At 34.3% G+C, this 13,060-nt stretch overlaps 1 protein-coding gene across 1 annotated transcript in view; it reads right to left on the bottom strand.

The window, feature by feature from the left end:
- Positions 1–390: 390 nt before the first annotated feature.
- Positions 391–13,060, bottom strand: part of STK17B (serine/threonine kinase 17b) — a 35,029-nt gene continuing 22,359 nt past the window's right edge. Inside the window, exons 6-8 of the mRNA XM_002712358.6 lie at positions 8,756–8,804; positions 6,730–6,909; positions 391–3,651 (exon numbers count right to left, since the gene is read on the bottom strand). Coding sequence (XP_002712404.1) covers positions 3,369–3,651; positions 6,730–6,909; positions 8,756–8,804 — 512 coding nt within the window. The 3' untranslated portion in view covers positions 391–3,368. The remainder of the gene's footprint in view (positions 3,652–6,729; positions 6,910–8,755; positions 8,805–13,060) is intronic.

Below are 13,060 nucleotides of genomic sequence, written 5' to 3'. Positions count from 1 at the left end.
AGAAGCTACTGGCTCCTGGCTTCGGATTGGCTCAGCTCTGGCCATTGCAGCCAATTGGAAGACCTCTCTCTCTCTCTCTGGCTCTAATTCTCTGTAACTCCCTCTTTCAAATAAGTAAAAATAAATCTTAAAAAAAGAGAATTTCTTATTCATTTTTATGCAACATGTAGGCATTGCCATCACTGGGACACTTTCTAAAAGTATCAATGATTATCATAGAATAGACCTGTTTGTTTTCTAACTTTTGTGGCATTTCCAATAGACAGAGTCTAATAAACATTTTTATATTGGAAAGGGGGTTCAAAGATGATGAGTCAAAGCTAAAATATTCAGGCAACCATTTAAGAACAGCAGATTTTAAAATGCTTCAAGAAAAATGATAACCACAAATGTATAAAAGTGCTTTTTAATGTTTAGCAAGAAGAATAATTATAATAAACAAGTTTTTTCTTTTACTACAGTATTCATAATACCAGCCAATATGCCTTAAGCAACACGATTATGATGGCACAGAAGTTGGAATTTGTGTGAAATTTATAAATTATTGTTCTTCAAAGTCCTATATGAAATAATAAATTGATAATAATCTCTTAAATTGTAAGTCAGATAATTTTAGTACAACTTGCAATTAAAGTACCAACTGGTTACACCACAATGAATAAGGATAAGTTTCCGCATTATATAACACACTGAAAATTCAAAAATAAACATAAGAAATGTAAACAGTTATAAAGGATCAACATTTATAAATGTTGCTTAGAGCAAGGCTATCAAAGGATGGCCCATGAACTATTTGTGACCCATTCAAAATGAAAATGCTTGTACCAGAATGAAAATCAATTACATCACTAATCACACTGGTGCCACTGACTTTTGTGATAAGGAAGCAATGTGTTGATTTATAGTCTGGCACATGTACCTTATCTCCTTACAGAGTGGAGAACAGGTACTTCTTTTAAAGTGCTATTATAATTTCATTGCTCAGCATTAGGTTAATTTTACTGAAGGGAAAACAATAAAATGACAATTTTAATTATCATCTATACATCATTAATTTTAAAATCTCATCTGGCAGGGATCTTTCTCATAGTATAAATTAAACTTTGCCAAATTATCATGATTTAACAGCTCTCTTCAGATGTATTTATGTGTTACTGATATTTGTTTTTTCATAGAAACTGTCTAGATTTTTACCTTAGTGAGATGGATCATCTGCTTTTGGTATATTTTTAAAAATTTGTGTTCAGTCTTGGAAGAATTGAGTCATTTGTTAATAAATTCTCTTGAAAGATTGGCTTATTTTCACATTCAATCAGTGAAAATATTTAACTTCACCTTTTGGAAGATTGGATTTTTATATTCCTTGTGCAGCCACTGGTTGCTTTCTTACAATAAAACTTACTGTTAGAAAACAGGCATGGAAATTTATGCCTTTGTGTAGTCTTTTAATTAAGGAAAAACAAACTATTTTAAGATTCCCCAGAGAAAAAGAAAGCTGGCATAAAATATTTAAGAACTAGTTTATAGTTCAAAATTTAAACATCTCTTGATTTTTATATTTTGTTATGGCATAATTTCTCTAAAAAACTTAAAACATAGTAACACAGTCTTTTGGAAAAGTAAATATTTCCTCATTATCCAATGACTTACTAAGCTTTCTCTAGATAATTTTAATACTGAAGGCAAATAAATGAACAATCAATAATTTAGACTCATCAGTTTTACATACACAAGAGCTCAATTTAGCTTCTGCAATGTCTAATTTATCAGACCAACAAACTGCTTCTCAAAGAAATTTTATGATATATATGTATATAAGACAAGAGCTTTTTTGGCACCTGAGTTGAGCACAATATACTAGAGCAAAAATTTCTAAGAGAAAATTGTCCAAAAACTATGTTTTATCGATCTACATATATATACATATACTTATTCGTATACAAATATGTGCGCACACACACATATATAAGTAGAAATAACTTTTCCTTAAAAACTGCTGATGGTATGAAAGGAATTCAATATTTAGTTAAATAAAGTGACCTGATGATTAAAGACTTCTAAGTTATTACTAAAGAATTTGCAGTCTTATCAAAATTTCGATATTTTAGAGTAATATTTGATTCAAAGTGGGGAATACCAGAGTTTTTCAAATATGTTTGATAAAATGGTAACATGGTCATAAGATTAGTTATCCTGACATAATAATACAATAGTTTTCTTTTTCAATTGTCACCAGGTAGAAACTCACCAAGAAGGAGTACATGTCCTCCCCCATTGGGACTGAATATAATCACTGGCCATGATTCTGCTCACCTTAGACTTAGCTGCACTGGTTCCAGTAAAAGCCCATAGTAAGAGGCTCTCTCTGGATAGCCTTATGCTGAGCCATCTCAGAAGAGCTTGATGTCATCATGTTTTATGATCATATCAATCTTGCTACTGCTGACTTTGACACTGTATCAATTAATAGTCCTACTGGTGCTATGATTTTTTTATGCATTCTTTTAAACTCTGGATGATTATCTTGTATTCCAAGACTTAGAAAACATGGAATTCAATAAGCTTACTAAAAACAGAACTCACTTACTTTTACATAAATACCTTCTCTAGAAATTCTGCAGACCGAAAACCTCTGCACTTGCCTACCATGTATTCTCTGCTTTCCAGACTTTATTGTGTCTGAAGTATGTTGCGTGTAGGCAAAAGATGTCTGTGTTAAAAGATGAAGCCATGCTGCTCTCCTCACTGCTCCAACATACAGAGAGTACCTCTGATCAGGTTTCTAATAGACTCCTTTGCTGTATTTAAATGGCCTCTATCATATAGCAGACCACATGCAAAAGAAATCTTACATGGTTTCAAATATTTGTAATTACAAAACATTTTCAAATGTAATTTCTCTTAAGTATCTATAAAGTAATGTGTATTTTGGTTGAAAGTTGGCACTGTTTTCCTAAACAACTTATGTCAATAAAGGTATAATAAAGGACTCAGTTTAGAGAGAACTGATTAAACTCCAACATCTTCATTTTGTTCAGTTTATCAACCATAATATAACCCAAACTTTTTTACTGACATGTAAAACATTTTCATAAGTTCATCTAAAAATGAATTGTTCATTAATATGTAAGCTGACATAGGCAATTTCACTTTTTGTCATATATTTAAATATGTCATTTTCCATAGAAGATGGAAGGAGATTATGCCAGCAACCAGCAATTTAACATTAAAATGCTCCCCTACATTCTCCTATACAAAAAATGCATTTATAATATAAACATGTCAGATAGAAGGCTACAAACCACAATCTCACACTGGAGTGGATTAAAAATTTCAAATTCAGTCCCAGTGAGTCAAAGGTAAAAGTGCTAACACAGCAAATCTGAAACAAGTTCATGGGGACTGGGTAATGAATCATCAAAGCGAAATCTTTTAGAAACCATGCTGCTATCCTCTGGGATATTTTCTTTGTCTTCTCGATCACCACAGGTTCCATTACAAGAGGATTTAGATGTCTTGTCTTCAGAAGACCTTACTGTAAGATCCTGAGTGTGAGAGGAAGTTGAAGTTTCTTCAGGGTGAAACAGGCTTCCAAAGTCCCACTGCTGTAGCCAAGAGTGAGAAAGGCAAATTTCTGCTGTTGGTCTTTTCCTTTGAAAGAATGCATAATGGGAAAAAGAACTAAAAATCAAGTTGCAAATGTCTTCAATTTGATAGATTTTTAGACATAAAAAATGCTATGAAAATAACACACAGTATAAAATCCAAACAGTTCAGAAGAGATTAATAATGATAATAGCTACTAACATTCATTGTAAATGGTACAGTTAAGTGAAACCTTAATGTTGCAGTGTGTTCTTTTGAACACTGTACCATGTACGCTCTCATGAAGGTAAAAAGTAAAATTATCTTCTGTTCGCTTACTCCCCAATCCCACCTCTGGCTATTTTCTCTACAGACATAACTATGTGTGTATCCATACCACCCACACACAGAGGTTCATGTTTTTCTGCAATCTGCTTTCTTTATCCACTCAGGCTTCTCTCCACATTGGTACAGAGTGAACAGATTAACAGCTATATTATTTAATACTCTTTCACAGGGATTTATCATGATTTATTTCACCATATCCCCACTAATGCTCCCAGCATTTTGGTATTATACTGTTGAAATTAACCTTGAGAAGATGGTTCTTTTTTGATAACTTCTCTCATTATTTATAGAAGATAAATTACTAGTAAAGTTATTCAGCCTTTATATTTTGAAAGATGACAATTGACTTCTAGCTTTCACTCCTACCAATATCTTCTCTAAGATTTTTTTTAAATCCTTCCTTCTTATAGTACTATCACGATTTTGCTTTTTGAACTAAAATTTTCATTCTACCACCAACTTTTATTTATATAAGGAGAGAAGAAAAATAGCTTTATTTTTTCCAAAAAACCCTTTCTTGGAAAAAAACATTTTCTTACATAGAAAGGATTTTTCATGGACTAACCACTAATTTCTCTAATGATAAATCCCAATCCTAGTCTGTCATTGACTAGAAGATATGGAAAGTAGACTTAATTTTGAAATTTCCTTTTCTTAAGAAATACTTGCCTAACTTTCTAGGTTAAATGATACATTTTTTTTTCCTACAAAGTAAAACTATTAAGTTCAAATGACTGATATTCTGTGCATTCCTTATCAACTCCAAATCTGAAACCTATTCATGTATGGATCCATTTTATATGTTAAAAGCGTTTCCTACTTGTGATTGCTGAAAGAAGAAAAACTGGAATACCCAGAGTTTCTTTAATTTTGACATATGCCAAAAATTCAACTTATCATAGAATTTACTAGTCAAAAAGCTTGAGAACATATGTTAGTCTGACAAAAGTAATAAAATTACAAAATCTGTTGGGTTTACAAACTTTTTGGAGGAAAATATTTCTAAGTAATTTATACTCTATTGTTATTTTGTATTCACAAAAGAGGCAACTATGAAATATTACAAAATCCAATCATTAATAATGTTTATTCAATACTTTCGAGTTTTTAAGTTTTGTTTTCTGTTAATGAAAGTAATATCAAATATCACAATTTTTCAAAGAACATCTACCTATACTCCTAATTCCAACCTTCATATAACTTCCTTTACTATTTAGGACATGTTTCTTTATTCTTTTGTTTCTAGGCACAGCTGTTTTATGATTATAAAAAACCAAATGTTCTCTATAGACATTTTAGAATCTAGGAAAAAGATATGTAAGGAAATGATAATTGGTGCTGATGTTGTAGCGCAGCAGGTTATGCTGCCTGTGATGCTGGCATCCCATATGAGCTCTTGTTTGAGTTCCGGCTGCTCCTGTTTCCATTTAGTTCCCTGCTAACCTGTCTGGGAAAGCAGCAGATTATGGCCCAAGTTTTTGGTCCCTGGCTATCCCCATAGAAAACCAGGATGGAGGTTCTGGATCCTGGCTTTGGCCTGGAACAGCCCTAGACGCTATGGCTATTTTGGGGAGTGAGCCAGCGGGTGGAAAATCTTTCTTTCTGAATCTCTCTCTCTCTTTCAAATATTTGTAAGATTTAAGAGGTAGGAAGTTTGGGGGGGGGGGGTGGGCAGATATATATATAGAGAGATATATATAGAGATATATATAGAGAGAGATCTTCCATCTGTTGGTTCACTCCCCAGATGGTTCCAACAGCCAGGGCGGGTCAGACCAAGACCAGGAGCCAAGAGCTTCATCCAGGTCTCCCATGTAGGTGACAGTGACCCAAGTACTTAGGCTATCTTTCACTGTTTTCCCAGGCCACCAGCAGGGAGCTGTCTCAAAACTGAAGCAGCAAGGACACTAAACTGGAGCCCATATGGGAGGCCAGCATTGGAGACAGCAGCTTAGTTAACCTGTTGTGCCATGATGCTGGCCCCAGTAAAATGAATAAATCTTAAAAAAAGAAAATTAAACGGCTTACAAGTAGAAACAAGGCAGTATGATTACTATTTCTATTAAACAGTTATTCGTATCTAAAACTTAGGGAGTGAGTTTGTTTGAACTTGAATTAACCCAATAAAATAATTAAGAAAATTATAAGGGTTTCTTTTAAAAACAGGTAATAGACTGAATTCTCCATAAGGCTAAGTAATTGTCAGAGACAAAAGATCAAACCACTAAAAAAATAAAAATCCCAATTAAAGGTGCCATATTATAGCTTCTACACCATTTTAAAGTAAACAGGCCTGATCTCAACTACAGAAAAGGTCAGCTTTTCCCTTTCTTTCCTGGAAGTTGCCAAGGAGTAAGGAAGAGTCCTGAGCCAAGGTTTCAAGTCACTTCTTCAGGAGGCTGTCAAAGTGCATCTTATCCTTCAAGATTTCCCAATGGTAATTTATACTTATTACATAGATATAATTATTTAATATAAGCATTCACAACAGTCTTATAACCAGCTATGTGTATTGTAAATTTTCTACTAATTTTAGGCAACTTCAGGGATTAAAGGCCGGTTAAAAATTAAATAACCCAAATCTTCTCTTCACTCCAGAATTCCCTGTTGTATATTTTATACTTCAAGTTATGTGTTTGTTATTTAATAATTTTTTATGCCACCTCTCTACCCAGTTTATCTGAAACCGGAGCATATTTCTAATAATTTGATGACCATTTTAGAATATATCTTTCCTAACAGACACATGCTATTTATTTTGTGATAGTACTTACAAAAATTAATGTTATTACTTACTCTGGATTTTTTACTAAAAGGCTCTGGATAAAGTCTGTGGCCTGCTGTGAAACCGATGAAAAAGTTTCTTCTGAATAATCTACATTAACTTGAGAAATATTGAGGTACGTTTCTTGATTGTCTTCTCCCACAAATGGTGATGTGTGAGTTAATAACATATATGCTATTATACCAATATTCCTAAAAAACAAGAGAATTTAAAATGTATGTTAACTTTAAAGCACTTATATAAAGTATAATGAATATTCTACATACTCCTTTCCTCAAAAATCAGTATTTAAACCAATTTTGTACAGATTTAAACCATTCTTCAAAGATCCTGTAATTTATTATTAAAAATACTGTGTTACCTCAAAGTATGCTTCACAGAAAAGGAATACAAGGAAATGCACATATATGTTTAGTGAGAGACCTTCAAAAAGTTCACGAAAATGTATATAAGGAAAAAATTATGCCATGGATTTAAAAAATTTTTACACCAAAAGGAACACATCTTTGAATTCTATTTTTTCCACAAACTTTCTGAAGTATCCTATTACACAAATATACTGTTAAATATTTATAATTATACTTTCAATCTAGCCTTCACACAGATACCTGTTTTTGAATATACAAAGTTGCTGCAGCATTTTTAAAATGGTATCCAATGATAAGGTAATGATCTATGAAATATAAGCAGGGGTTTTGTGCAAATGAGAGTCTATAAGTTTTGGTAAAGCACAAAGTGGTGCAAGTAAATTATTTTTTACTGCAAAAATTTTTCCAAGCTATAAATATATTAATGACAAGAACAGTGCTCTGGAGCTAGAAAAAGACAAGTACATGTGTCACAAACTGATTTAGCATAGGATTACTTTTCCTTGGAACACGTATTAGTAGTCTAATGGAGCATAGAGATTCAGTCTGTTCTCTTCTATTTGGTCAATGGAGTCAGTACCCACCACTGGTCCCAACCGAAGTTGCAGTATAAATTCTAGTTCCACTCCCTATTACACAAAAACTCATAATTACCTAGAGATTACCCTCTAAAACTAAACTTGTGTGCAAATACTTTCTCTTCATTCTTCTAGACCTAGGTCTGCATTGTTTGCTGTTTCTTCCACGCTTATTAAGCATTTTATCTTTATTACAGTTATAAATTTTAGTATAACACTATACCATGGCTATTTTGTTCTCTTATCCTATTAAGTCACCCAAAGCAGTGTTCCTATTTATTCCCGTACCACTGGCTCAGAGATTAAAAGCAAGGACAGGTGAATATTTTCCTGTGGCACGATAATGATACTGAGTAAAAATCTTTTCAAGAAAGTATTACTGGGGGCCGGCGCCACGGCTCACTAGGCTAATCCTCCGCCTTGCGGCGCTGGCACACCGGGTTCTAGTCCCGGTTGGGGCGCCAGATTCTGTCCCGGTTGCCTCTCTTCCAGGCCAGCTCTCTGCTGTGGCCAGGGAGTGCAGTGGAGGATGGCCCAAGTCCTTGGGCCCTGCACCCCATGGGAGACCAGGATAAGTACCTGGCTCCTGCCATCGGATCAGCGTGGTGCGCCGGCCGCAGTGCGCCGGCCGCGGTGGCCATTGGAGGGTAAACCAACGGCAAAAGGAAGACCTTTCTTTCTCTCTGTCTCTCTCTCTCACTATCCACTCTGTCAAAAAAATGAAAAAATAAAAAAAATAAAAAATAAAAAAAAGAGAAAGTATTACTGGGGCCAGTGCTGTGGCATGCTGCTGCCTGCAGTGCCGGTATCGTATATGGGCACTGGTTTTAGTCCCAGCTGCTCCACTTCCAACCCAGCTCTCTTTTATGGCCTGGGAAAGCAGCAGAAGACGGCCCAAGTCCTTGGGTCCCTGCGTGGAAGACCCAGAAGAATCTCTTTGCCTCTGCCTCTCTGTAGCTCTACCTTTCAAATAAATAAATAAATATTTTTTTTTAAAAAGGAAGTATTATTAACACTGGAATTAAAGAATCCCAGAATATACATTACCCAATTTCCAATAAAGGCATTTAGATAGCTAACAAAAATCTTACCACATATCTGTTGCCGTGGTAATGGGATCATAGTTCAAGATCTCTGGAGCTGAAAGAGAAAACAAAATTCAAACTCAACTGACAAATTTTAAAACTTCATATGAAATTCAAACTGGACTCAATTTTGTGATGCCTAGAGTTAAGATATCAGATGGAAATTTCTGAGGCCAGAGTGCTATTTAGGACATCTGCCATTCTATGAGTCTGCTGTGTATCCCGCTTCCTATGTTGGATCGTTCTCTCCCTTTTTGATTCTATCAGTTGGTATTAGCAGACACTAGTCCTGTTTGTGTGATCCCTTTGACTCTTACACCTATCAGTGTGATCAACTGTGAACTGAAATTGATCACTTGGAATAGTGAGATGGCATTGATACATGCCACCTTGATTGGAAATTTAAAATATTGATTATCCTATGATAAACATTATCTAATTTCAGTAAATTACAGGACCAGTTGGCTCAGAAATATTGATACTGGGACAGGTGTTTGGCACAGCAGATAAGATGTTGCTTGCAATGCCCACATCCCTTATCAGAGTACCTGTTTCAAGTAACAGTTTTGCTTCCAATCCAGCTTCCTATAATGTGCACCCTGGAAGGCAGCAGATGATGACTCAAATACTTGGGTTCTGGCCATTTATGTGGGAGATCTGGATTGGGTTCTAGCCTCCTGGCCTCAGCCTGGCATAGCCCTGGCTGTTATGGAAATTTGGTGAGTAATAGGCAATTTCTTTCTATCATTCTCTACGTGTGTATATCTATATATTGTATACACACATACACATACATATATCTGCCTTTCAAATAAAATGAAAATAAATACATTTTTTAAAAATACTGATCATATTCTTGGAATAGCTTTGTAGTTAAACAACCACTCATTAAGGTTAATCTCAGAAACAAAATTATGAAGATATTAAATCCTAGAAGCTAGATTTTTAAATTTGTTGTATTGCTTTGTTAGGAATTAATTGACATTATTTTATTTGACTGATTTCAGAGTAAATAGGATGATAAGCATTTATAATAACATTATGAGTAATCATTCATCCTGGAAATGTTATATTTTCAACTACATTAAATATCATTTTTAAACTATTGAAATTTAATTTCCTAAACAATTTCTGTTGTCTTTTCCCTGCCAAAAAATGGTGCAAAATAAATTCTCAATATTTTCTAAAATTACCATATATTTCCAATAGTATTTATGACTGAAAAAAGATTTCACTTGGGCCAGAGTTATCATGCAGGTTAAGCTGCCTCCTTGACAGCGCCATCCCCTATCAGAATACAGGTTCAAGGCCTGGCTGTGTTGCTTCTGATCCTGCTCCCCACTGGTATGCTTGGGAAGGCAACAGAAGATGGCCTGAGTGCTTAGGATCCTGCCATCCACATGGGAGACCCAGATGTAGTTCCAGGCTCCTAGCCTCAACCTGGCCCAGCCCCAGCCATTGCAGCCACTGGGGCGTAAACCACTAGAGGAAGATTTCTTTTTCTGTTTCTCCTCTATCTACAACTCTGCCTTTCAAATAATAAATTTTAAAAAAAGATTTTATGGTTTCAAAATATGATTTCATAATTTCCCCCAAAGAAAAACTGTTACCTAAAACCTAACATTTTTATTAATAAAGCATTTGAGTCACACATATTAATAAGCCACCTATGACCTTAGGTATTTCTGTGAGCTCAGTTATTAATAATTACAACCATTTATTTTAGGGTACTTTAGCTCATATTAGCATTCAAAAGTTAGTAATTTACTTTGATATTATTTTTGATAAACATGTGCCTATCCGAGTTGGCACTCTGTTTAGCCATATCTTTTCAACGCCTAAGTACAACAACCAAGAAATGTAAGAAGATTATTGCAAAAATTAAAAGGAAAAAAAAAAGAAGGAAGGAAGGAGGGAGGGTGGGAAGTATCATGATGTGCTTAAAATTGTACATATGAAATACATGATATCTATTTTCTTTTATAAATAAAAAATCCAAAAAAGAATTTAAATAAATAAATCATTTTAAATATAAATATATTTTAAATCAAAATATTTTAAATTCATATGCTGTTTCACATAAATTAAAAATACTTTATATGTATGATCTAATTTGAGGACTCTGTTCACTATTTCTAGAGTACCCAAACATAGTTTCCTTTTCAGTGCCTTTATTTTCAAAACCATCCTTTCATAACCTGCAAAACCTCATATTTTAAAGCGGTAGTATCAAAAAGGGTGGTATCTAGCTAACAACTTCTGTAAAACTGAAGATATAAGGGTGCTCAAAAGTTTATGGAAAATGGAATTAAAAGATGAAAATTAAAAACATAAACTTCTATTTTTTTAACATAAGCTGCATCAAGTTCAAGACACTTTGGAAATGATGAACCCAGCCATTTTCAGGGATAATACCAGTCCAACTGCAATGAACTAAGGATCTTCAGAATTTACCTATGCCAATGTAGTCTTTTTTACATTATTAACTAACGAAAAACGGGGGCCCTTTTACTAAGCACTTTTTAAGATTAAGAAACACAGAGAAATCAGAATGAGTTAAATCAAAACTATAAACTGGACGCCCAAAGGTTTCCCATTAAAATTCTTGCAAAGTTGCTCTTGTTTTATGAGACAAGTAATAGGAGCATTGTGGGACGGACAAGGATTCTCTGCTGAAGCTTTCCCGCGCATTTTTCTAGTAAAGTGTTGGTTAACTTGCTTACAACATTCTCATATTAAGCAGATGTTATCATTCTTTGGCCCTCCAGAAAGTCTACAAGTAAAATGCCTTTAGCATCCCAAAAAACTGACTTTTGCTTTGATTGGACCACTTTCAACTCTTGGTCACCATTACTTGTGCTTTGTCTTCAGGCTTGTACTGATAAAGCCATGTTTCAACTCCTGTTACGATGCCTTGAGGAAATGCTTCAGGATCTTGATCCCACTTGCTTAGAATTCCCTTGGAAGATTTGCTCTTGTCTGAAGATCATCTGCAGCAAGACTTTAGCAGTCAGTGAGTGGAAAGTTTGTTCCACTTTAATTTTCCAGTCAGAATTGTATGAGCTGAACTGATTGAGATGTCTATGGTGTTGGCTATTGTTTCTGCTGTGATTTCTCAGAACTCTTCACTTAGGGCACAAAGAAGATTAAATCATTTCCTAGCACACTGATGTGGATGGGCTGTTGCTATCATCTTCATCTTCAACAGAGTTTTTTAAAAAAATTCTTATTTATATAAAGGGAACAAGTTTCATGTATTTCATAAATACAGTTTAAGGGCATAATGATATTACTCACCCTACCCTCCCTCCTCCTTCCTTATTTTTCTTTTCATTTTTACAATGACATACTTTCAATTTACTTTATAAGCACAAGCTGATCTCTCCATTGAATAAAGAATTCAAAAAATAATAAGTAGAAAGACTACTCTTCCTCAAGAGTATAGACAAGGGCTATATAGGTAATCAAATCTCAAAATGTCAATTTTGTTTATATACATTACATGCTTTTGTAATCTTGTAATTGCTTTTGTAATTTTGTAATAGTTACTACAAATCAGGGAAACATGTCTTTTGGGGACTTGCTTATTTCACTAAGCATAACGGTCTCCAATTGCAACCATTTTGTTGAGAAGGGCAGTTTCATTCTTTTTTTATGTCTGAGTAGTATTCCATTGTATATATATTCCAGCCACTAGTTATTGGAAATCTGCGTTGATTCCTATACTCCCATGTTTATAACTTCTCTTCATTCCTTCTTAAAACAAGTTATCCATTCATAAACTGCTGATTTCTTTGGAGCATTGTCCTCATAAACTTTTCATAAGCCATCAGTGATGTTCACCATTCTTCTACTCAAGCTTCACCATCAATTTTTGATAACATGCTTTGATAGGGGCTCTTTTTAAACTGATGCCTTGTCCTTATTGCCTCAAACTAGTCTCTATTCAGAAAAGTTAGTATGAGTTTATTTTGAGGCAAAAATAATTTGAAATCGATGCAGAATTTCTCTTTAAAATGCATTTTCCATGAACTTTTTGTTTGTATTGCAAACAGCTGGGACCCGACAGATGTGGAAGTGTGATGTATCCAACACTCAGGCTTAAATGGTAATCACAGATGACTTGATTCTTTCACCTTTTCTTTTTCCATTTTCTACTCATCTCTGGCTTCCCTCTAACCCATTTCTTTTTTCATGATATGCAAAGCCTTTATACACAAACAATAAACTTTCGCACTTATGTACTCAATGTCCTAAGAATTGCTGTGAACATTTCAATTCTCCTACATTCACTACATTTCCTTTAAAATG

Source organism: Oryctolagus cuniculus, chromosome 3, assembly GCF_051225735.1.
Source record: "Oryctolagus cuniculus isolate XC-2025 breed Fujian yellow rabbit chromosome 3, ASM5122573v1, whole genome shotgun sequence".
Taxonomy (NCBI): Eukaryota; Metazoa; Chordata; class Mammalia; order Lagomorpha; family Leporidae; genus Oryctolagus; species Oryctolagus cuniculus.
This window is presented reverse-complemented; position numbering and strand designations above follow the sequence as displayed.